Source organism: Colletes gigas, unplaced genomic scaffold (assembly GCF_013123115.1).
Source record: "Colletes gigas isolate AHSC1104 unplaced genomic scaffold, ASM1312311v1 Colletes_gigas_Sc00083, whole genome shotgun sequence".
NCBI classification, from domain to species: domain Eukaryota; kingdom Metazoa; phylum Arthropoda; class Insecta; order Hymenoptera; family Colletidae; genus Colletes; species Colletes gigas.
In genome coordinates, this window is record NW_025106711.1 from 205,716 (window position 1) to 232,822 (window position 27,107).

The 27,107-nt window shown below is 37.9% G+C and overlaps 2 protein-coding genes and 1 pseudogene across 2 annotated transcripts; 2 read left to right on the forward strand and 1 right to left on the reverse strand.

Annotated features, from left to right (window-relative positions):
* Positions 1-3,388: 3,388 nt before the first annotated feature.
* LOC122403894 (tigger transposable element-derived protein 1-like) lies at positions 3,389-5,092 on the reverse strand. The gene has a single exon (XM_043407688.1). The coding sequence runs from the start codon at positions 5,090-5,092 to the stop codon at positions 3,389-3,391; it is 1,704 nt and encodes a 567-aa protein (XP_043263623.1).
* An 18,613-nt stretch (positions 5,093-23,705) lies between these two features.
* Positions 23,706-24,674, forward strand: LOC122403895 (annotated as a pseudogene).
* Positions 24,675-25,704: 1,030 nt separating this feature from the next.
* Positions 25,705-26,106, forward strand: LOC122403896. The gene has a single exon (XM_043407689.1). The coding sequence runs from the start codon at positions 25,705-25,707 to the stop codon at positions 26,104-26,106; it is 402 nt and encodes a 133-aa protein (XP_043263624.1).
* Positions 26,107-27,107: the final 1,001 nt, after the last annotated feature.

The window sequence follows — 27,107 nt, forward strand, 5'->3', positions numbered from 1 at the left end:
TTTATGAACTGTATTCGGCATATTATACCAGCTGTACAGCTGTACGTACAAATGGGCAGTCTTGTTGCAATAAATGCCAAACTTTTCAGAATCTATTCTATGTATTAAAGGTATAACACTGGTATAAACCAAAGGTATAACAAAAAGTATAGAACCAATCAACTTTATTATATACTAGAACACAAGAAGTGCGCAGAGATACATAACCGCAAGCGGCGCACGAATCAGAAGCCCCGCAGACCAGCATGCATTGCCAGCTTATACATATGTCTCAACACACCCCCTCAATGCATGCTTGTCACAATCACTCTCACTTATAATTTCTCGCATTCCTAAACTGTTAACACAAAAATAATGTTTCATTTTGCAAAGCGGTTTGGTCATTATATCCGCAACCATTTTTTCTGTTGGTAAATAAAATAAATCAAAAACTTTATTATTTAGAGTATCTCGTATGAAATGATAACGTAGGTCTATATGTTTTGACCTCGCATGGAACATGCTGTTATTCGGCAGCAACTGTGCGCTTTGATTCTCGTTATAAATTACTATTTTTAGTTCTATACCTAATTCTAACAATAAATTCCTCAAGAACACCGCTTCTTTACTGGACTCAGACATTGCCATGTACTCTGCTTCTGCAGATGATAATGCAATTGTTTTTTGCTTTTGATTTTTCCATAAGATAGGTGAACCACTGAACATAAACGCATATCCAGTAAACGACTTTCTGTCAAGAACGTTGGAACCCCAGTCAGCATCTACATATCCTTTAACCCCTTAACGCACAGTTTTTTTGAAAAAACCGGCCAAAAAAAATTTTTTTTTTGTAAAAAAACACAATTTAGGACATTGTCTTGGTAAAAAAATTTTAAAAATACAAAAATAATCAAAATTTTTATTATAATTTGGGATTTTGATTCACATTGCAGAAAGGAGTCGAATATTGCAATGTTACACGTACATCGACTTTTTTATCTTTCTTTTCGAATTGCTATTTCGGAAAAAACATATTTTTATGAGTAAAAATATTTATTTACACTTTTACAACATAAATAATAATAATATTAGTATTTATTTTATAAAATTATTAAAAATTTTCTTTTGCATGGTATATTTCGAAGCAAGGTGCAGCACATAGCCCAACATTGCAAGTATTACACATGTAACGACTCTCTTTTCTTTTCCTTTTTCCTTTGCTATCCCTTTTAGCACAACACACAGCGCAATATCTTGTGGGAGCTTCCTTCTTTGGTGTTGGTGGAACAAAACTGGGAAAATGACGTTCCGTTAGTCGTAGAATTCCAGAAGATTTTGGTCTACCCGGTTTTTTTATATTTGTGTCACTACAATAGTTTTGTATAAGTCTTTCTACTAATTTGCTTCTGAATTCTAAATTTTTTTTTTTACCTCCATTTTTTTTATACAAAATATATGCGTTCCAAATACTAATGTCTAACAAATGGAAGAATATTTTTTTATAATATTTTTTCCCCCTTTTTCTGGTAATGGGATAGTCATGTAAATGCTGATCTAGATGATCAACACCTCCCATCGTTTCGTTATAATCTATCACCACTTTCGGTTTAGACATAACATTACCGTCTTTATCTGTTTTGCTTGTAGTTGCCTTTTCGGTGTTATGTACTGTAGATAGCAAACAAACATCTCTTTTATCTTGCCACTTCATTATCATCACTTTTCCACGTCGAGCAGCTACTATTTCACACTTTTTCAATTTTTTGTTTTGAATAAATTTTGGTACATCTTTTCTATTCTTCCTTACAGTCCCATATGTGTCCGTTTTATGACTTACTAAAAAATTTGCTAGTTGTGGTGATGTATAATAATTGTCAGTGGTGAGACAGTAGCCTTGGTCTAAAAGTGGTTCTAGCAACGACACATCAATTTGGGAAGTAACCGGCAGATCTTTATATTTGTCAGTTATTACTGTGCCTTTCCCTGTGTATATAATAAATGAAAAGAGATAACCACTATGAGATTCGCACAACAAAAATAATTTTATTCCAAACCTCGATCTTTTTAGTGGTATATACTGGAGCCACCCTAACCGACCTTTATATACCATTAGACTTTCATCAATCGTTATATCTCGTTCTGGTATATATAAACTAGAACATTTATTATTTATTGTTTCATAAATAGGCCAAATTTTGTAAAGTTTTGGGTTGGGATGAGTATTTCGGTCAAATGTTTCATTATTACAAAAATGTAAATTTCTTTTTATGCTTTCATATCTTCGTAGATTCATCAATTTTGGAAAAACAGGAGTACACCATAGCGTGGCCTCACTAAGGTGCGAAAGGTTCTGGAAAAGAAACACGTGTTCGCTTCTGGGAGTCTTTATTGGAACCAATGATGCCAGAAAAGCACCGTCGGGTGCACACTCACACATGCCAGATACGCATACGTGAGCTCATGGAGTTTCGGAAAGTCGACAAAGGCAAACTGACGCCATGCCCTCTTTCTCGATTCTCCGAAGCTGCCCGAAGTAATTTCGGACCGCTTCGTGGGAGTCGAGAGAGAAAGGCTCATATTTGCCTTCTCGCTCTTAACAACTGAAATCCGACCTCTCGTCAACGGCATACGATTTGGATTCTCGAGCCGAGATTCTCAACTGCCCAGGGATTTTTACTTTCCGACCTATGTTAGCGCACATAAGCAAAGTACCCATAATGAAAAAAAATTTTGTAAAATTTATTTTACGGAAATACACGTTTTAAGACCCCCTGATCATATTTTAATTATTGAAAAAAAAGAAATTTTTTTTATTAGTCCCATGTATGAGCGTACATATGTACATATATTATTAATACGATTTTTCAAAATCAAAATACTTTAAGATTGAAAATTAATAAATTAAAATGAGAGTCCACTCTTTTCCAGTATCGTGCAAGCTGTGGCATTTTTCAATAAGAAGAGTTCTTATTTTTATAACATAAACAAAACAGTAGAATTAATACTTGCGGAAATTAATTAACAATGATTTTCCTCGATATGTTTTGAGATAACCGAATCAATTTGTTATGACGAACTAAATATTACAGTAAAACCTGTTTTTGTGCGGTGGATAGGGACCGCATAAAAGAAATCGTACAAAAAAATATTCGGAAATTTTATAAATTCTTACATATAATAAACAACTTTGTACGATATACTACCTAAAATTTTTTTTATGCGGTGGATAGGGACTGCATAAAAAAAGTCTGACTTAGAAAATACATCAATGACTTATGAAATAGATGAGAGAATGCTTTTAATTAAATTAAATAATTAAATTAGACTTAAAGAAATTGTAAAAATATTTAATTCTTCATTGTACATATACATGGAGAAGTTTTCAAATTATACATTAAATAGCTTGGTTCTACTCGTCGTAATCCAAAACGCGCATCTTCTTGTGACGAATTGGTTGAAAATCGCTTTCGTCGCTTGAAGATAGGATTTCAATTGATTTGTTTTTTGGTACCATGAAGTCAGTGATCAGTTTTTGTGACGACGGTCGACTGGTCAGTTGCTTGTAAACGTCACAATAGTGAGACATGCATGATCTCAGCTCTTTTTGGAATTTTAAGCGTCTTTCCGCATTGGTATCTATTTTAAGAAAATGCGTTTCCAATTTTTTAGAAATCTGGATCCCTGCATATATTTTATCTGCTGTAATGGATTCCGGTTCTTCTTGTCCATTTTCATAATCTATCAAACTATTGATAATGTCATTATCATCGATAGTTTGATCCTCAATCATCTCGTCCAGGTCATTTTCGCCGAAAGTATCGAAGCCTTCTCCGCCGATGTTATGTGCGAGCGCACTAATTTCAGATAATAACGTTGACGCGTTTTCGGTAACGTTTCGATTAATTACACATTCAGGCCAGATCGCTTTCCAGCACGAATTTAATGTGTGTTGTTTGATTTGTCCAATTGCTGCAATAATATGGTTTATGCAGTTTAAAATCGAGAATTTTTTCCAAACTTCAGTCAGGCTTAATTTATCGTTCTCTAGCTTTTTCAAAATGTAGCTGAAAGTTAATTTGATATAATGTTTCTTAAAATTTGCGATTATGCCCTGATCTAGTGGTTGTATGAGGCTAGTCGTATTTGGTGGTAAAAATACTATTTGCACATTAGGATGTTCTATACAGGGATGACCGGGTGCATTATCCATAATTAGCAACACTTTAAACGGAAGACCCATCTCTTCCATGTATTTTTCAACTTCTGGTATAAAAGAATCATTGAACCATGTTGCAAATAGAGCTGATGTGATCCATGCTTTTTTATTGGCCATGAAGTGTACTGGATATTTAGATAAATCTACGCTTTTTAGCGCACGCGGGTGTAAAGTTTTATTTATAATAAGTGGTGTTAACATCTTTGCACCAGAGGCATTACTGCAAAGAAGAAGTGTGATTCGATCCTTTGCCGCTTTAAAACCACTTGCAGTTTTCTCTAATTTCGCAATGAATGTTCGGCTGGGCATCTTTTTCCAGAATAACCCAGTCTCATCTGCATTAAATACTTGATCTGGGCAATATCCACCATCATCAATGATTTCCGCTAATACTTTGCGATAATTCATAGCAGTTTTTTCATCGGCGGACGCTGCCTCGCCTTGTATCTTCACATTGTGAAGTGCGTACCGTTGTAAAAATCCAGCAAACCAGCCATTGCTCGCAGAAAATTTCACGTTTCGTAAACAGGATGACGAACTTGGTTCTAAATCCTTCAGTTGGTTGAAATACTGTCTAGCTTTTTCTTGAATTAATTCTTTGTGAACGGGGATTCGTTTTTTAGTTAAATCTTTAATCCACAACACGAGAGCCTTTTCCGTCATCTCTATTACACTATTTCTCGAATACGACGCTCTTTTACTACTGTCATTTGTTGCACTATTTAGAGATTCATATATTTTACTCGCACGTTTATGTATAGCTCTGATCGTGGATTCACCTAATTTAAATTCTTTAGCAACAGCTGTGGATCCTTCACCATCTGCTAGTCTATTTAATATTAGAATTTTTGTTTCTAATGGAATTGTCTGTCTTTTTACTTTCTTTTGACTATTCATTTTAAGGGAGTACTTATGTCTAAAAATAAAATAAAAATCATAAAAACTACATATAAATAGACACAAAAATAGCTAATTTATTTACCTTTAATCTCGCTATAAAATGAATCCTTAATCACGTGAATCGTGGATAAAACCCTGAATACGAAGCGTATACTGTTCGCACGTCGAACGACAATATGTATGTACGTAACTGACTCTGCCTTGTCAGTAGATTGTTTGAAATAAATGAACAGAGCATCCCGAAGTCCAGATACATCATTGTCAAGGAAACCACGTAATCAGAGTTCGTCCACACATGTATATGTACATTGATAGGAAACATTAAACTGGTGCTAACGCCGCTAAGATTCATATACCGCATAAAAATAAATCGCACGAAAAAAATCGCACAAAACTAATTGCACAAAAACAAAATCGCATAAAAAAGGACCGCACAAAAACAGGTTTAACTCTATATGTTTGATTTGGCTTAACTTTGCATAAAAAAATAATTATATCGATCCATCAAAATTAATAACGTGCACGATACCGCTCAATGGAAACCACGGGAAGGTGGTGGTCTCTTCCATCAGGAGGAAAATGTAAAAAACTGTTATTTAATTATGACATTGTGCAATATAGAAATGTTTAAACTAATGTAATGAAAAAAGAGCTCGAAGATACATTAATTTTGATTAATGTACATACGAGCTATAGGAACAAAAGTGTTATACAACTGTTTACATTTCCAAAGGACAAGCATTTCCGCGCGAAAACATTTTCCGCGCGAACTGTCTTCGCACATATATACAGCAAGCAAAAAATAAAATTCTACTAGCAAGCAATTTAAAAAAGGAGTAGCGCGAGAGAGATCGAACAGTCAATTGGCAATATCCAAAAAAATATATTTTGGACATTACCAATAGCACTGCGGTTACAGTGCAAGTGTTTTTATCCTATATTACGTCTTGTTGCGCCTACGTCGCGGTTCATAGGAGCGACAAGGCAGGGAAATACCGCGATGTCGTGGGAAACATTTGCTCTGTAACCGCAGCCTAGCCCGCGTCATCTGACGTAGATGAATCTTGAACATCTACGTTATATGCCATAGAAAGATCATCGTCGTTGTATGACGTAGAGGGAATATTCGCGGTACCGTCATCATCTACGGCATGAATTCGTAATTGATATTTTGGCCTCTTAGCAGGTGTTGAATATAAATTTGTGGAACTCATTAGAGATAGATGTTTTTCATCTACCTCTATGGTTCGATATTTTCCCCCTGACATCTTTAACGACGATTTCAATACACAAACGGCATTCACGGAAGTTGAACAAAGTTTATTACGCTTTCTAGTTTTCACATCTGGTAATATGGAAAATATTCTTTCGGCTTCGGCATTCGAATTCGGTAAAGATCTAATAGAATTGATTAATTTACCCAAATTTGGGTATTTAAATTCATTGTTTTCATTTCGCGTTAACAAAATCATTTTCCATAAGCCATCAAATTTCTTACTAGAAAGCATCTCCTTTTCTTTAGTATCAAAATCCAGATGTAGGCCAAACCATTCTTTTCGCAACCCCTTTATATCGAAACCGTCGAATTTGTTTGCAATATAGAGAACAACTCTGAAGGAATTGTCTCTGTTTCTATTGATTAATGCCCATTGATGGCTGAATATACGTAGACTGCTGAGAAATTTGTCATTGATTGGCAATCGATGACGAATTTCATTTGCAGCTGTAATATAAAAATTCAAACAATGTTTCCGAACGGTTTTAGCAATATCGGATTTGTCTTCCTCAATCAATTCATTGAGAAAGTTACCGCATTCCGAACCAACGCATATCTCATCAAGCTTGATTTGATTCCCGTGACTCGAAAAATCTACATTAATTATTGTATCTATTTGCTTCAGCAAGTCTGGCTTCAAAAAGTTTCGCAGCATGCATGGCAAAAGAGATATTGCAGATTGTTGAAACAAATGGATCCTGGTTTCTTGGCTTTGAAAAAATATATTAAATTTAACGAAAAAGCCAAGAGCATATATAATATGTTTCTTTTTTTCTTTTATCTATTTGGCTTAGGATATAATAACTTCACGATGTTTCACTGTAAAGACGAGGTATATATTTATAATATGTTTCTTTTTTCTATTATCTATTTGGCTTAGGATATAATAACTTCACGATGTTTCACTGTAAAGACGCGAAACGACATTAAAGCTATTATCCCGAAATTATGCGTATTGACAACAGATTAACAATCTTCGTATTCGCACGTGGCTCTTATCTTCTTTCCTCTATCTCTTTCTGTCTTTCCCTGGTTCCGCAGGCATGCGCAGTAAGAGAAAGCTTGTGAGAGAAATACACATACATATTGTATAGTGTACAATGTATTTCTCTTACATCTCCCCGCCTCGGAGTGAATAACAAAGGAACTCAATTAACATGGAATTAACTTCGTTACATGAAATATGTTTGATTCTGTTTTTTTATGCCCTGTATCTATTTTAAAAATGACGTTTGATATTTTATCTAAGATTTTAAATGGACCTACTTTTAGTTCGTCTGTTTTTTTCCTATTTAATCTATTACCATTTTCTACATATACTAAGTCACCAATGTTTAGATTGCAGTCTTCTCTATTTCGATCGAAATTTTTTTTATTGTAATTATGAGATTTCAATGTATTTTGAAAAGCTATTTTCCTGTCTTTTTCTAGATCTTCTATTGTTTTGATTTCTTGCAGTTCTTCTGGTAGAATATTGATATCTTTTCCTTCTCTTAAATATTTCGGTGAAAACGTTGTGACAGTGTGTTCAGTTTCGTTATAAATTTTCGTGCATTCTTGTGCTATGTTAGTCCAGGCTCTTTTATTTTTTTCTTCGTTAATTCTACATCTAATTTTGTTTACTAACGTTTGATTTAGTCTTTCGTTTAAACCGTTTGAGAATGGTGCGTTAACAGCTGTAAATATGATTGGTATTTCTTCTTGATTTAGAAACTGTTTAAATTCTTTTGAATTTATTCCAGGGTATTGATCTGATAATATCATTCCTATTTTCTCGTTTTGGGGTATCTGTTTGATTAATTTGATGAAGTCATTTGCGGATTGAGTTTTTGACGGTACAATATATGCGTACCGTGTGAAATGATCTACCAGCAGGTGTAAATATTTTTTTGTAGACCGAGTCCCTCCAAAGCCTCCGATGGTGTCTATTGATACAATTTCGAATGGGCGAGTAGCTGGTCCGAGATGTGACATTTGACCTATTTTAGATTTTGTTCTTGATTTGTTTTTAATGCAAATTTTACAACTGTTGCATATTTTCTTGATGTTGTACGTTAAATTTTTTGCTGTATAGAACGGTTTTATTTTATTTTCCATTTGCTTTATGCCTAAATGACAGTATTTATTGTGTACATTTTCTATTAATTTTAAACTAAACTGTTCAGACAATAGAATTTTATCTCTTTTTTTTATTTTCTTATAGAAAATGTTATTTTTTTCGAGTAATTTTTCCTTTCTTTCTTGTATATTTATATTTGTAGATTGATCGTTTTTTATTTCTTCTAATTTTATTAGGTTTGCTGTTTGTATATGACATTCTTCACTTTTATTGGGTTCCAAAACTGGATTCCTGCTCAGTGCATCTGCTTCTATGTTTGTTTTTCCAGGTGAATAAATGATTTTAAAGTTATATTGTGATAAGTCGTACGTTAGATCTCCTAGTTCTTCATCTGTTCTGGCCTTTATATTTAATTTTTCCAATGGTTTATGGTCCGAAAAAACCGTGAATGATTTATCTGCCAACCAGTGATGCCAATATTTTATAGTATCTCTTATTGCAAGGCATTCTAGGTAAATCGCTTTCTTTCTTTTTTGACTCTCATTCAATTTCCTGGAAAAGTATGCCACTGGTTTTTCTTCTCCGTTTTCTTGTATTTGTTTGAAAATTGCTCCAATACCTTGTAGGCTAGCATCAGTGTATATTTTTATAGATAGTTTGGGATCAAAAATGGCCAGTATAGGTTTTGAGCATAGCAAGCTTTTCATATTTTTAAAACTATTTTGACATTTTTCATCCCAAATAAATTTTTGATTTTTTCGGAGTAGATTATAAAGGGGGTCTAATATTATTGAAAAGTTAGGAATATATTTGTTATAAAAATTAATTTTACCTATAAACTGCCTGACTTGTTTTTGTGTTGTAGGTGTTGGAAAATTCTTTATCGCCGTGAGGTTGTCGTTCAGTGGTGTGACTGAATCGTGCTTAATAATATGGCCTAAGTATTTGACCCAGTCTTGTGCAAATGAGCATTTTGATAGTTTTAATCTGAATCCTTCTTGTGATATCGCATCTAATAATTGTTTTGTATGACTAATATGCTCTTCAAAAGTTTTGGAGAAAATTAATATATCATCTATATAGTTAACTGCAAACCCGTTTAATTTATATTTTCTAATTATATTGCTTAAAATTCTTTGAAAAATGGCGGGTGATGTTTTTAAGCCAAATGGTAAGCACGTCCATTGGTAATGCCCTTCTTGCGTCACAAACGCTGTTTTTCTTCTGTCTTCAATCCGGAGTGGTATTGACCAGAAAGCTGAATTTATGTCTAATATTGTGAAAAATCTACATCCTCTTGTTTTCACCATTAAGTCCTCAATTATAGGAAATGGCTGTGATTGTGGGACTATAATTTTGTTCAAATCTCGAAAGTCCACGCACAGTCTTGATTTTTTTCCCTCATCTTTTTTGAAAGCTAGTGTCACTGGAGCAGCGAAAGGACTATAGGATTCTTCAATTAATTCTTTTTTTAATAGTTTTATTATTTGTGCTTCTATTTCTTTCTTGTCTTCAATGGTACATCTGTATGGCCTTTTGCAGCAATATTTATCAATTATTAAGTCGATGCGAGCTTCATAATCTTTTACTGTTCCGACGTCATATTTATCTTTTGCAAAAATGTATTTGTATTCGTTTATTAACTTATTAATTATATTATTTTGTTCAACATTTAGGTGATTTGTAATGTTTTGAAAATCATTTGGTTTTACATGTTCGTTGAAATTTATTTGGATTTTTTTATTTGTTTTATGATCCCTTAGGATTTTATCTGTTTTATTTTTATTACCAAATATATTATTAATTTTAGGTTTTTTACCTGTACAATCAGGAATGTTCTCTTCAATTTTCTTTTCTTTTTCGATTTCATTCTCTTTCTGACTAATTTCTAATTTTTCATCCTGTTTTAGTTTAAATTTTTTTATGCAATCTAATCCTATTAAAAATTCATGATCAAAATTTGTTCCTTCTATGACAAAAACATGCGTGGATTTTTCAATATTGAAAATTTTGATTTTTAGTAATATTATACCCAACGTTTCTTTTACACCATTAATCGTTTTCACTTTACTGTGATAATTACTAGACATATGTTTACAATTTATTAACCTGGAGTTGATTATTGATATATTAGCGCCAGGATCATATATTCCTTGTAATTCTAAAGAATCATTGATTTTTATGGGTATTCTGATTAGTGGTGTTAGATCTAGTTTTTTGGATCCATGTTTAAGAATTCTGTTTCAATTAGATTGTTATTTATTGGTTCTTGCTTTTTTTGTTTATCTTCTTGGCTACTTTTAAACCAGCACGAAGATTCGCGATGAAATCGTATACCTTTGTTAGCCTTTTTGCATATTGAGCAAGGTGATTTATTATCTTTGTTGTTATTGTTAAAGCTTGTATTATTATCAATTTTGTCTTTAGGAATTGGTTTTCTTATCAAATGTTCAAAACCCCTGATGTCATTAAATAAATCGGTTGTTGTTTTTATTTTTTCTCTATCTATTCTGTCTGCTATGTAGTTTGGTAATCCTGTGGCGATGAGGTTAACCAGTGTTATTGTGTCTATAGATTTGTTTATTTCTAATAATAATCTTTCTTTTTTCAGAGCATATTCTAACATTGATCCCTGTTTATATCTGTAATTTAATGCATATCTAACAGGTGACCAGCCTTTATTTGAAAAGGTTTCCAACAGACTTTTTCTCCAAATGCTCCATTCAGAGTTTATTGTATTTTTGATTATCATAGAGTTATACCAATCCATAGCGGATTCTTCCATTAACAATCTTAGTATTTCTATTTTATCTATAGCTGTGATTATTTCTAATCTGGTGCATTCACTTTCAAAATTATCTAACCACTGTTGAACGTTTGTGATTTTTCCTGAAAACTTTTCCAACACAAATTTTTCCACTAATTTTAGTTTATTTCTGTGGTTTGACATGTCATCTTTCTTTTTTAAGGTTTCTAATATTTTGATTAAACTTTCTTCTGTAGTTTTATTTTCTTTTATTTTTTCCTCAACTTTCTCCAGAAAGTATCCTTCGAATTGCATATTACTATCATCTATATAAGTTTGTTTTAATCCTTCTGTTAAAGTGATCCAAACTTCTCTTTTATCATGTCTTTTCTTTAACGAGTTTTTCACTTTTGTGATAATAGGATCATTTTTCATAATTTCTTTATGGAGGCTCATTGATTGTAATTCTTCTGGTATACTGTAATTTTCACCAGACGGAGTACCAATTGAGGTTATGGCGTACATACTTGTTTTGGGGTCCTCCGGTTTTGCTTTTATTACAAACGTGAAGCGTAGTTTATCCATTTTTATTTTCATAAACAGCTGACAAAATGTCGTTTTATAATATGTTTCTTTTTTCTATTATCTATTTGGCTTAGGATATAATAACTTCACGATGTTTCACTGTAAAGACGAGGTATATATTTATAATATGTTTCTTTTTTCTATTATCTATTTGGCTTAGGATATAATAACTTCACGATGTTTCACTGTAAAGACGAGAAACGACATTAAAGCTATTATCCCGAAATTATGCGTATTGACAACAGATTAACAATATTCGTATTCGCACGTGGCTCTTATCTTTTATCCTCTATCTCTTTCTGTCTTTCCCTGGTTCCGCAGGCATGCGCAGTAAGAGAAAGCTTGTGAGAGAAATACACATACATATTGTATAGTGTACAATGTATTTCTCTTACACATATTTAAAAAAATAGATATATGCTTTTATTTCTGGATTTTGTAACAAGATAAGAAGACGTTCCCCAGACTTTGTTTTCTCGCTCAAGACAAATTCTCGAAGATATAATATAATACAATCCCAATTATCTAATAATGAAGTTGCAGCCGCGTGGTGGGAAAGCCAGCGCGTAGTGCACAATTTTGAAATCTTTCGGCTTTTAATTTGATAGCATTTTTGAAACTCGCGGAATATTGCAGTCCGTTTCGGGCTGGAATATATAAAACCTACTGCCTGATGTAAAACGTCCTCACATTCGTCTGGAAGGGTAGGGGAGACCGGGGCTAGTTGACTAACTTTTAACATATTTAATTATTATAAATGAACCATTGTTATTTTATTCACTTATTGTATACCAATAGTTTACACATTTACTAAGGTATACAGTGTAATTTTTAAAGCCGCTTTGATTAAATCTAAGTTGCAGTTTTTATCACATTTATGCAGGTCTGAGCAATAAGTCAACAAACCCCGGCTTTGGGGTTAGTTGACTTATACGACGGGGTTAGTTGACTTGACATTTACTTTTAAGTTTTAAACAAAAACTAATAAACAAACAACATTTATTTTTTATACATATTAATTATAACGCTGAATTTTATTTATAAATCTTCATTTGAATTGCAATTTATACAAACGTAAAATATTTTATTTAAACCGATACACTTCTCGTGAGCCCATTTGCTGCAACGTGTGCATTGCACCCACTTATCACCACGAACGCTCTTACTATACAGTTCGTCGCATATTAAACATTCAGTATCATCTTCTGATACTGAAATCGGATCTCTGTTGGATGATGTGGATGCTGTGGTACTTAATTTCCGAAAAAGAGATTTTCGTACGCTTTTAGTCCTGTTTCTTACAATTATATTTCTTTCTCGCGGGCATTTCTTTTCTTTAATTTTTTCTTGTTCTTGTTTCAGTGCTTCTTTTACCGGTGTATCCGTCAAAATGGCACTGCGTCTCTTTCTTTTCGGTTTTCTAGTATTCTGTCGTGCAGCTGCTTTCGGAAATGGTCTTACTTCTTCTGGACTGAATGTTTTATTTCCTTCTTCGTTTTTATTGATTTTATTTTCATCTTCTTTTGCGTCAGGTGGACATTCATTTACATTTGCGTTTACTGTAGGTAGCTCTTCAGTGTCAATTATCAATTCAGTATTTTCATTGATGGGAGCAGGTCTGTCTGTTACATATGTAGGATTTTCACAAATTGTTTTATAAATAGCTTTATTAATAATATAATATCCTTATACAATGGTTTTACCGCTGACGAACTCGCGCAGACTCCAGTCGCTACAATACTCTCTCTGCCGCCGAACATTCACTCCTTATATTCACACCCTCAGTCACTTCATCCTTCTTACGCATTCATCCCTTTTTTCACTCGCTCCTAAGGTCCTCGCATCCATGGCCCAGACTCACGCAGTCACGTACACGCTTCGCCTATCGCTTCATTCTCACAGTTTAGTCCCTTGCATTCTTTCAACCACTCGAACTTTTCCAAACACAGTCACGCTATTTTCCAAACATCCTGGCGCCGTCCAGACGCAAGACGACACCGGCTGCTCGCTCGCAACAATCTTCCATTCATACCTCACGCATAGTCCCAAACCCCAGCACTCGACCTAACGCACGCATCCTAAACATTCATACCCCACACTCGGCCGTCCTGACTATGATACCTGGCCTCAGGTATCGTACCCTCGGTCATCGGTAGAGTCATTCACACCTATTTCGCTTAACGCTTCTTCGTCGCACGCCCACAATTTCATGTGATCCGCTGCGGTCGAGGTCGTGGCGGGACCTTCGTGATCACCGATCTTTTCCACGACATACCGGTCATTTCGCAACACTTTGGTTATTTTATATGGTCCTAGAAACTTATTGGCGAATTTTAGGCCAGGACCTTGCTGGGTACGCCTTATGGCTACGATATCGCTAACGTTGTATTTTTTCGCCTCTATCCTATTCTTATTATAGGTTTTACGATTTTCCGACTGGAGTTTCCGGATACTCTCCACAGCCCGTACTCGAATCTCGTCTCGCGCGTTCTGAAATTCGGAGACCCATTCTCGTTCCAGTAGGTCTCTAACTTCGTGATTTTCGCGCAGTCGCGGATGTATCCCGAACAATACGCGGAAAGGCGACGTGCCCAGGCTTCTGGCCGGGGTAGTGTTAAGGCATTTTTGCGCTGCTTCCAAATACTTGAACCATTCCTCCCGCTTAGGGTGCGCCGCTTTTGTGAGGACCGGTATGAGGGTTCGGTTCACACGTTCCACCTGACCGTTCGCTCGCGGAATACCTGTAGTTGTTAATTGGTGTTCGATTTTCTCGCTTGCACAGTACTCGTTGAACTCCATAGAGGTGAAGGCTGATCCTCTGTCTGAAACGATACGCCGCGGATTACCGAAAATCGCCGATTGCTTCGTCAGTCGTGTTATGGCCTCGCTCGCGCTCGCCGATTTGGTAGCGTAGAGCCACGTAAATTTCGAGAAACTATCGATTACAACCAGAATATGCTTATAGTTTTTCTTTGTCGAGGCAAGGGGACCTAAATAATCAATGTGGTAGGTGTCCAACGGTGTTTCCCCTTTATCTAAGGGGTTAAGTAACCCCTCCTGTTTCCCGCTTTTTCTCTCGGCTAAAATACATGCTACGCAGTTTTTCACAATTTTGTCTATCTTCGACGCCGCGTTGGATATATAATATTCTCGCTGTAATATGGCTAGTGTTTTCGCAGTGGAGAAATGTCCTCTCTCATGAGCTTCGCGGATGATCTGCGTTTGCATACTTTTTGGTACGACTAGCAATAACTCGTTATCTTTTTCCTTAAACAGTAATCCCGCTTTTACGCTATAACCGCTGACTTGTTGCCGCTTCGAAAGCTCTAGAAACTTGGCTATTTCTGTGTCCTCGCGTTGCGCCTTTTGAAATCTAGCCGTGATCGTGTCGTTGGCAACCGCGAACATGCACGCTGGGACTGGGTTTCGACTTAGTGCGTCGACGTGACGCATGCTAGACCCCGACCTGTGTTCTATTGTATACTCAAATTCCTCTAGGAGTAGCGCCCATCTGGCGACTCGAACGCATAAATCTTTCTTGTTCATGGTCAAGGTGAACGCCCTACAGTCGGTTATGATCTTGAATGGAATCCCCAACAGATACACGCGAAATTTTTTGAGCGCTCTCACTATTGCTAAAATTTCTAATTCATAGCTGCTGTATCTCGATTCCGCGTCCGTTGTTTTCCCGCTGGCGTAGTATACGGGGTGTGGGTTTCCGTTGTTACTGTCGCGTTGCATTAATACTGCTCCGAACCCGAACATTGAGGCATCCGTATGCAGCTCTGTTTCCGCATTAGCCTTATACAATTGCAATACCGGTTTATCGCTCAAGACAGATTTTAGCTGATTGAACGCAAACGCTTGCTCCTCGCCGAATTTAAATTTTATGTCCGCTTTAAGCAAATCTGTTAACGGCCTCGCGATGATGGAATAATGAGGGATGAATTTTCGAAAGTACCCCGATAATCCTAAGAAGCTCTGTAATTGTTTCACTGTCCGTGGCTCAGTGAATCGCATAACGGCGGCTGTTTTTCCTTCCGACGGGCGCACCGCGCCGCCTTCTACCATATGCCCTAGAAATTCTACACGTGATTGCAAAAATTGGCACTTCTTCCAGTTGATGACTAATCCCGCGTTCGCAGCTGTGTCAAAAACAGTTCTCAATTTTCGTATTCCCGAGTCTAAATCCGCTGATGGGATTATTAAATCGTCCATATACGCTAATAATATATTCTGCGATATCAGATGTCGAAAAACAGTATTTATAAATTTTTGGAACACTGCAGGGGAATTGGCCAATCCGAACGGTACTCTACAGAATTCGTACTGGCCGTCAGGTGTTATAAATGCAGTGTAACTTCGACTGGATTCTTCGACTTTTACGTGGAAAAATCCATTTTTAAGGTCTAACGTGCTGAAAATTCGCGAGCCCTGCAGCATGTCCAATTGATCCTCTATAAGAGGCAGCGGATAACGATCCCTAATAATTTTCTTGTTCAATTGTCTAAAATCGACACAAAGTCGCTTCGTACCGTCTTTCTTTTTTACCAATACTATCGGGCTAGCGTAATCCGAAAAGGACGGTCTCACAATTCCCTCATCTAACCATGATTGAATTTGTTCGTTAACTTCCTCTCTCTCCGACGGTGACAATCGTCTAGCGCGCTGATGAACGGGTTCTTCGTCCCGTAAAATAATCTTCATGATCGTCCTCGGCTCTGGATTTCTAACTGGTTTATATTGCTCAATCAATGCTTCGATTTCCCGACGGTGTTCGCGATTTACAATGTACGATGTGTCTACTTCGGATGAATCATGCGCGATGATATTAAACACTTCCGGGACGCTTTCTGTCGCGGGCGGATCTTGCTTTATTTTACAAATTGATATTCTATCGCCTTGAATCGTTAATTGTACCTTTCGCAAAAAGTCCGAGCCTATAATGAACATCGGTTGCATAACTCTGTCTGAGACTACGTGGGTTGTAATAGAGTGCATTTCGCCATCGATCAAAATTTCGGTATTTAACGCGCCTAAAGTTACATTATTATCCGACCCGATGCCGCTAAAACCTTATTCTCGAGTACTGCAACGGCGGAGCTCCTACCTCTGCGTGAACGGACGCGCGCAACAAACACAGATCGCTCCCGGTATCGATAATCGCTTTTACCTTACGTCCGTGAAATACCACTTCTTTTTGGTATTTAGTGTCCGCTGAACGCACCGCACTGTAACTGCTTCTCGGGGGCACCTTCGAGGGGCAGTTTGCCGAGATGTGCCCGTATCCCCGACACTCGAAGCACTTGACGCCTTTTCCTCTTGTTGGACATTCGAACAGCTGGTGCCCAAATGACCCACAACTCGGACACCTCCTCGTTACCGCCGATGCAGATCCACGTGAAGGGCCTTGCGCTGAATACTCCCTGCCGCTCTCCGCTTTCAAGTAGCCGCCGGTGTTGTCCCTCGCCGGCCAGCCCTTGCCGCTTTCTTCCTTCGTTGTTCGCCTCCTGTCGCTATCCTCTTTCGCTGGAGTTTTCCAGGCGCTTCTTCCTCCCAGTACAACTCTCTCGAACGCGTTGAGTAAAGCTGACGGTGACGCGAATTGCTGGATATATGCCTGATTCCTTAGCGTTAGCTCAGGAATACCGTCGATGATCGAGTTGACTATCTCGTCCTCCTCTATTGGAACATTGTTCGCCAGGATCACCTTCTGATGGAGATATTCATTAAAAGGCTCACCCTGTCGCCAAACGCGTTCTTCGCAAATCCTCCTTCGTGCGGCCTTGTCCGGCCTTCGGAAAAACATTTCTCGCATTTTCACCATAAGGTTCAACACGCTCATTTCCAAATGTTCGTATTTGGACTGAAACCAATCCAGTGCTTTCCCCTTCAGTCGACTGCCTATGAGAATCTTGCACGCCTGCTCCGACAATCCGTATGTTGCCGCCAACAATTGCACCTGCTTCTCCCATCTCTCGAACTGGCTCCCGTCACCATCATAAAAGGGTAGCAGATCCCTAATGACCGCAATATTCGCTGTACCCCCACCGTTTCCTTCAGCGGGTACCTGCCTGGCCGCCGTCGCTTGGGATTCCCTTTGGGTGTTCTGGGACTGCTGTTTTAATTGCTGTCGCATCGCTTCCAATTGACGGACTAGCTCAGCTTCCCTGACCGTCATCCCCGCTGATCGTTCTTCTGCAGGGCTCTGCATGGTGTGTGGATTCGTCGCTTCTACTAAACGTTTAACTAATTCCGCTTTTAACCCAGACGTCGATAAACCGTAATTCTTCAATTGCCGTCTTAACTCGACCACTGTCAATTCACTGAATTCAATTTGGCTCATCGGCGCTCGCGGTACACTTATGTTCACTTTGTCTTTCAGTCGCTAATTCGCAATCACTGTTCGCAATAATCAGTCGCGTTATTCAGTCGCGTTATCCAGTCGCTATCACTTCGCTGACTCACTCAATCCCGGCTGAGCCCCCAAATTTGTAGGATTTTCACAAATTGTTTTATAAATAGCTTTATTAATAATATAATATCCTTATACAATGGTTTTACCGCTGACGAACTCGCGCAGACTCCAGTCGCTACAATACTCTCTCTGCCGCCGAACATTCACTCCTTATATTCACACCCTCAGTCACTTCATCCTTCTTACGCATTCATCCCTTTTTTCACTCGCTCCTAAGGTCCTCGCATCCATGGCCCAGACTCACGCAGTCACGTACACGCTTCGCCTATCGCTTCATTCTCACAGTTTAGTCCCTTGCATTCTTTCAACCACTCGAACTTTTCCAAACACAGTCACGCTATTTTCCAAACATCCTGGCGCCGTCCAGACGCAAGACGACACCGGCTGCTCGCTCGCAACAATCTTCCATTCATACCTCACGCATAGTCCCAAACCCCAGCACTCGACCTAACGCACGCATCCTAAACATTCATACCCCACATAGATGCCTTCACCTTTGTAATAATGTACCCGGTTAAGTCGACTGCAGTTAAAGAACTTATCTCCTCTCTAAACAGTACTTTCATCATTTTGGCTCTTGTAAAACGAATTATCTCTGACAGAGGCAGCTCGTTCACATCCGGTGAATTTTCAGATTGATTGTCGAAATTAGAATTGAGCATGTTAAAGTAGCTAGCGCGACACCTAGAGCCAATGGCCAAGTTGAGCAAGTCAACCGATTTCTACGATCGATACTGGCCAAAATGAGTGCGGACGAGACCTGGGATCAGGCTTTGATTAAGGCACAGTTTTCTATAAATAATACGTACCACAAAGCTATTGATACCACATCCAGTTCATTATTATTTGGCTGTGAACAGTATGGTTTCCCTGATGATGATTTACGCGACTATTTGCAGTCTGCCACTGACACAGAGATAAATCGTGATGAATTAGAAATACAGTGAAAACTCGATAAATGTCCTCAAGAGCTGTTCCATAAACTGATACATTTTTTATCCCCACCACTAGGGGGATCCCCCTTGAACCAGTGGCGGCGAAGTGTAACCGGAGACGTAGCGGCTTTCTTTAAAATCTTTATTGCCTTCGTCATCTTAGTTTAAATGTCCCTGTCAGTGTGACCACACTACTGTACAAGAAGAAAGTTTTTTATTTTTACTTTTTTTTAATAAAAATTTTACTATCATGTGGGGAAGATTTTTCTAATTAAAATGTGACTAAACACGATATAAATCGGCCAATATTTGTTACCATAATATTGAATTAAATATTGTGTACTCGTATCTTCGCAAGGTCAGTGGATTGGTACATTTATCGAACAGTGTAGCTAACGAAACCCCCTATTTCATAAGTGTTGCAGTTTTTGATCACTTACGAAACGGTGGAACCGTTCCGTTTGAAAAATAGCTACCTCCCGTTCGATAAATGTAGCCCAGCACCTCGATGCGTCGTTCTTTGATATTTCCGAACATAGAAAAGGACAGCACAAGAAGGATAATAAAGAGAGAAAGACTCGCAAGTACATATTTAATTCAATATTATGCTACCAATATTGACCGATTTATATCGTGTTTAGCCTCATTTTAATCAGAGAAATCTCCCCAACATGATAGTGAAATTTTTATTAACAAAAAGTAAAAAATAAAAAACTTTCTTCTGTGCAGTAGTGTGGTCACACTGACGCGGATATTTAAACTGAGGCGATAAATCCGAGTTTCAGTCTCTCTTTCTTCTTTAGCTACTGACTCTTTCTACGTTCGAAGCATCGGCAAACTACAATCAAATTCGAAAGACGATTCTCCTATTCCGTAAGTGTTGCTGACCGGACCCGGAGTAGCGACATTTATCGAGTTTTCACTGTAATGCTATTTCACAAAACCGGTGCTTACAAGACTATAATAAATTTATGTACGACAAAAGACGTAAAAAACCGCGAATCTATACTGTAGGTGATTATATAATGTTAAGAAATGTTGTAACTACTCCAGGTGTAAATCATAAGCTATTGCCTAAGTTTAAGGGCCCGTATATAGTAAACAAGGTACTCGATAGGGATAGATATATCGTTGATGACATTCCGGGATTTCAATTAACCAATAAGCCTTTTACTGAAACCTTTAGTCCCGGTCGAATGAGACCATGGTTACAATGCGTTGATCTCGACTCCGAATTGAGTTTGGGGAATTTCGATGGTGTGCATGGTCAAGCCGACTATGAGGTCAGGATGGCCGAAGCTGTAGCACCTTTAGGTTTGTAATGAATGAGTGCAGTTACATTATGTGAGAGTTTCGATTAAAGGCATTGCCGACTATGTGTGTGTGTTTCGCGTGAAGTATGCATTTAGAAGTTGTTCATTTATTAGTTAATCGTTTGTTAATAATAATTTAGTTAGTTACGTTCGAGTCAGCTTTCCGTACAAACCATTGTATTAAGATATTAAAGGGAAAATATCTAAATATCTTACATCTATTAACCCTTTGCATTCGAGGAATGTTCGGTACGCAGAAATCCAGTCTGCTTTTCCAGTACAGTTTTTAATAACAAACGGTTACAAATGGTTCTTACCGTATTTCTTTTAATTTTCTGATGATAATTCTTATTTTAATTTTAAAAACACTCTGCTGGCGAGAAGCGTCATTCGAGTGCGAAGAGTTAATTTCCTAAAATTCCGAGATTTTATCCTTCTTCCTTGGAAACAGCGAATACAAATAATTAATAAATTCGATTTAGTAATTTACGTACTAATTACGTAGTAATTAACGAATTAGGTAACAATTGCAGTGGCAGTATTTTTTAATTATTTGTATTCGTTCCTCGATGTATCTTCACGCGCATCTTGCTACCTACCCGGCGCGGTGGCTCTCCGAGGTCGGACGGCCCTGAGCGCGCGGAAGGCGAGCGCCGTGATTGGTCAGTGTTTTTCGTTAATAATTCAAAAACGAAGCCCCATCCGACATTTTTGCAAAGGAAATTGTTGTTCAGATTGTCTCAGCTACCCCCCATTTCCGGTTTTTACACTATTTACGGGACACCCTATAGAAAGGGATTTAACACGTCGAATAGCAACGTCTGCGGCACAATGATTGATATCGATAGTCTGGAGATTAAGGATCGCGAGAGAATAGCGAAGGAAATTGCAAAAACCAGTGATTCCATTCGCAAGAAACATCAGGCTTTGAAGACTGGCAAGATGGAGGAAGATATCGCGTTGGAGAGATACTTTAAACCTGTTGTTGAGCCTTTAAAACATATTGTGGAAAATACAACAGCGACAAAAGCTGACACGCCATCGCTGACGAGCACGAACGTTGAAGGGAATGAAACATTAACACATAAACCAAAAATCCAACCGAAAGGGAACACATCACATAAGCGAAATAGAAAACGATTATACACGTCATCGGAAAATTCGCTCGTAACCTCCACACCAGTTCAATCGAAGCAGAAACAACCGAATGTCATGTCAAACGATTCCCCGGTTCCGCCTACACTAATAAATACATTTCCCGATATACAATCGATCACAACCAAATCTGAAGACGTTTACGAAACTTCTGCCGATGAGTCATTTGCAACATCTATTAGGCATGAACTCCAAACATCCGAGGGGCAACAAACATTTCGCAATCATTTCGGTCCGTTGGGGCAAAAATACATGCGTGCCATCCTAAGTGGTGATAGGGATACGATCATGGATCATGTGTATGGAGTATACTTTGACAATAGTGGAACGATGCTTGGGGACAAGGCTTTCGATATGGACAAGGATGATAATATAATCATAGATGGTGTAAAATATGGAGGAACTCCCGGTCTTTATGAACTTATTTTCAAGAGAATTCCCGACGACGCCATATACACAGATGCTGATAGGCAAAAATACAAAAGTATACTACTGACAACAAATGCTCACAGACGTGGCCATAACGCACAAAATCCCATAATGGGTAACAAGGGATACAAGTATAAACATGTAATTGCGCCGCTACTACCCCGTGTATCTACCAGTAAGGCAGGGAAAGGCCTGCCGGTTCCGCATGTCATGACGGTAAATGATAACAAGATCGATTACGTGCACTGGGACGATCCCAACGAGCTGGTGGATCGACTCCGTTTGTTGGAAGCGTCGCGTCAGGCGGGTAACAACTCGCATGACCATGAAATTCTATCGATTATCGAGGAACTCCGCGAGGTAGGCCTCATTATAAATTAAACCGCGCACCGATGATGTGCACTGTATGCGTTGAGATGCCGATCAATAAATTTGGAGTATCGCTCGAGAAGAGCGGAGCAGCTGGAATGGACTATTACAAATGGAGCGGTTTGCTTCGAAATTATATGCGAGACAATGCTCTTTGCGTGGCAGGTGCCGACTTTGATGCAAAATCACGCAAGATACGACGCGTAGCTCAGCCGACAGCTGACAGCGATGACGTTAATAAACTATATGTGGAAAAGAGCTTTAAACTTTTGAGAGAGCAGCATGAAGAATTGGAGAGGAAGCTGGTCTGTGTGTCAGAGAGATATGTTGACGTTGCAAAACAGCGTTCAAGAGATATCACGCGCATTGAATCCGCAGCGACAATGCGAAGGAAATCATGCGAGACGGTTGAACTTGACCAGAATTTCCTCGGCCGATGGGGAGCACATAATGTATGTACACGATAATTATCGCATCATTCGTGTCAAAGACATCTCTGCGATCAAACATGCACCAATATCGAAATCCGAGAGTAATGAAAGCCATAGTCTCAAGAAGCGACAACTTGTTGAGGAATTGCATGCTCCAGCTCGAAGACATTTCCCGCGGAGACACGTCATAGTGCATGGATACGATGATCTGTGGCAAGCTGACGTTGTAGAAATGCGTCCATACTCGCGATTCAACCGAGGTCATCACTATATACTCACGGTCATCGATGTGCTGAGCAAGTATGCATGGGCGGTACCCGCTCAAGACTAAAGGTGGTGCTGAGGTGACTAAAGCGTTTGCAAAGATATTTAGAGATCGACATCCGAAAAATTTGCAAACCGATCAAGGAAACTCTGACAAAGCATGACATTAACCCATTTGCATCCAAGCGCGGAATATTCCGCGAGCCGCGACTGTCTACTATCACCAAGCGCGGAATATTCCGCGAGCCGCGACTGTTTTACTATCACCAAGCGCGGAATATTTCGCGAGCCTACGACTGTCAGCTATCACCGAGCGCGGAATATTCCGCGAGCCTATGTTGCTTTCTTTTACCAGTTGCGAAATAGCTTTCAATTGCGACAGACAACGTTTAACCACTTGCGAGAGCGTTTAGGTTCTTTCAGTTCAATATACATCAGTGTATTTTAAAAAAGTTTACTTTTTCTGTGAAAATCTTTCAAACTGCCGCTGTGAGTAAGTATATTTAAATTTAAGAATGAAAGTTTGGAAAACAATCTTATTTTATAATATAATCTAACTTTAGTTGCCCCATGGATTTTGAGTATCCTGATTCGGATTCAAGTATTGAGGTACGACGTCCTAGAAAACGTTGCCGGAGGATTTCGTCAAGTGATGATAGCGAAAATGAACAGTGCGACAGTTGTATAAATGGAGAGTTTGTGTGGAAAGCCGAAAATCATACTCCCATTATACATCGTTTTTCAATTGCGGGTGGTGCAACCGTAAATACACGGGGTCTGTCGAGAAGGGAGTTTTTGAACTATTTTTTAACAATGAATTAATTACAAAAATAATTACTGAAACAAATTTATATGGCGCAAGCGACGCAGAGTTTATACCTCTTGAGAGGGCGAATTAAAAGTATTTATTGCCTTAAATATTTTAATGAGTCTGATTTCCAAGCCCACGATTCAAAGCTATTGGTCAACAGATAAAAGTATAGAAACTCCGTATTTTAAGAATATCATGAGCCGTAACCGATTTATTTCTATCTCAAAAAATTTACACTTGTCCAGTACAATAATCCTAATGACGCACTGACTAAAATTCGAGAAGTTACTGAAATTGTAAAGAAAACTTTCATTCGCATGTATGCCCCAATAAAAACATTTCCATTGATGAATCACTAATGTCATGTAGAAGTCGTTTACATTATATACAATTTATTCGAACAAAACGTGCGAGATTCGGTGTCAAGTTTTATAAACTCTGTGATTCACAATCGTGATACATACATAATTTCAATATATATACAGGAAAAGATAAAACTGATACAGGATCTGCTGGCAGGAATGTTGTAATCAATTGTTAAAAGAAAGTCATTATTGCACAAGGGGTATTGCTTATTCATTGATAACTGGTACAGTTCGCCAACATTATACCGAGAATTATATAATATGAAAACAAATGTATGTGGAACAGCAAGAATAAATAGAAAAGGAATGCCTCCAGAATTAAAATCACACCTACTACAAAAGGGTGAAGCTGTTTATATTTAGTACAAAAGAGATGGCGGCGATAAAGTGGAAGGACAAGAAAGATGTCGTTATGCTAACTACTATGCACGATTTACATTTTGCTGAAACAGGGAACGAAACCGATATACTGGAGAAAAGAGTTTAAAACCAACCGCAGTAATAGATTACAATAAATATATGGGTGGAGTTGATGTTGGCGACCAGATGTTAAGCAAATTTCACACTATGCGAAGATGTAAAAAAGCCTATAAAAAAATATTTTTTTATTTTATTGACATGATGTTGCTGAACAGTTATGTAATTTTTAAAAATCATAAGAAAGATCGAGCGTTTCATGTGTTTAAACAGTTATTAGCTGAAGAAATTATTGATAATATTTACCCAACATAAATGTAAATAAGGCATCTGTCAATGATTCCATTACGCGATTTACTGGCAGGCATTTTCCTGTACGGATACCTGCAACTCCAGTAAAGGGAAATAGAACTTCAAAACGATGCGTTGTATGCTTAAGTAGTCAATTCGAAGGGAGACGGTCTTTAAATGCGATGTTGTGATAAAGCATTATGTATTGACCACTTTAAAGAATTTCACGAAATTAATTTATTTAAATGTTCATTTTAACTTAAATAAATTTATTTTTTTTATAAAAAAATATTTGTTTTTCCTTTTGTGTAAAAAAATGTAAAATGCGATATTTGCGATATAACACTGTGTATCAATCGTTTAAAAGTACATTCTTAATAAACTCGATGAATAATTTCGATGCCCGTTACTGCACATACGATCGACCGCGCGTGGTGATACAAGTCAGTCGTCAGTTGAACGTCGCTGATGTTTCAATGCGGAAGCTTAAGTAGAGCGATGATGCAAATGGGTTAATCATTATTCAATGTATTCGGTGATGAAGGCCTCCGTCGTTGAACGTTTCAATCGAACCTTGAAGAATAATATGTGGAAACTGTTTACGCTCAATGGAACCTATAAATGGATCGATGCGCTACCGCGTCTACTTGCAGAGTATAATGCAATAAAACATAGAACCATCGGAATGTGTCCTTGCGATGTTACCCCTGCGATCGCTGATAAGCTGCTTGCCACCGTATACAACAACATAAAGATCGCTGCTCCAGCGAAATTCAAGTTGGGCGAGTTTGTGCGCGTGAGCAAATTTAAAACCATCTTCGATAAAGGCTATACGCCGAATTGGTCAACGGAGGTGTTCAAGATAGCCAAAGTACAGGCAACTAATCCCGCAACGTATCTGCTCCTCGATTCGTGTGGAAAACCTGTTGCCGGAGGATTCTACGAACACGAGCTGCAGCGTGTCACCGATCCTGATGTGCATCTAGTGGAAAAAGTGTTGCGTAGGAAGGGAGATAAGGTATATGTTAAGTGGCTAGGGTTTGATAAATCACACAATTCTTGGATAAATAAAAATAATGTATTGTAACATAATAATACATGATTCAATAAATACAATGATACATATTGATGTGAGCAATTTTATTTTTTACACAATAATTCCACTATTTGTAAGAAGGAGTTAATAAATACAATAATTTCGATTTACAACGGTATTCTATAATGTCCCCAGGGCAGAGTGTCGGTCGAATCGGGTACGATATACCTCTTGTCATCGTGTGGACTTAGAGCGATTTTGGCTTCCGAAATGGTGTACACATTGTGCAATTTCGACCGTATACATGATTGCCTGCGAACCATTTCGATCTCCTTGTGCAAACACTCCGCGTAGTCGTCGAAAGTTATCGTCCTAGTTATGACGTTGCTCTTGACGCCTTTCGCCTTTTTCGTATCTTTTTTGCTATCTACGCGGAGTGCATACATTTTCGATCTAAGACCTACGAATTCGGTCATTATCGCACCGTTATTTTCGTCCTTCATCAGCCCTGGGACCTTCTTATTTACATTCGGCATATTATATGCATTGTCAATAGGATAATCGCTTGTGTCGAACCTATCGATATTCCGCTTCATGGTTTCGTAGATATCCTCGCAATGAATGTGATATATGAGGCTATCGGTGTCTGTGTATAGAATTTGACAATTTTGGCCATAAAGTGGAGACATATACTCGTGGTGAAATTCATACAAACAAATTTTGGATATGTCCAAAGTGCACATGCCCACGTATATCGGTTTGTTGAATTTCACTTCGAGTTTTCGAAATTCAACAGCTATTAAATTTTCCGAAAAAACACTTCTGATGTGGAAATTCGGATTCGCGATCATTGCCTGGGCGCCATATCGCCCTTCCCAACGTGTCAAAAGTTTTACATCCACATGATTTCGTACATTTTCCATTGTTTTACCGAATACTGCATTGTTCATCAATTTATACAAATTTTTTTCAAAATCGTTTTTCGCGTTTGTTTTAAACCGCGTATTGAGTTCGATGTAATCGCGGAGCCAGGGGGATTGAGCGAATTGTAG

What these genes read in the sequence shown, in the direction of transcription:
- LOC122403894 (XM_043407688.1), bottom strand. Translation starts at nt 5,092, where the DNA reads ATGAATAGTCAAAAGAAAGTAAAAAGACAGACAATTCCATTAGAAACA.
- LOC122403896 (XM_043407689.1), top strand. Translation starts at nt 25,705, where the DNA reads ATGTGTCCTTGCGATGTTACCCCTGCGATCGCTGATAAGCTGCTTGCC.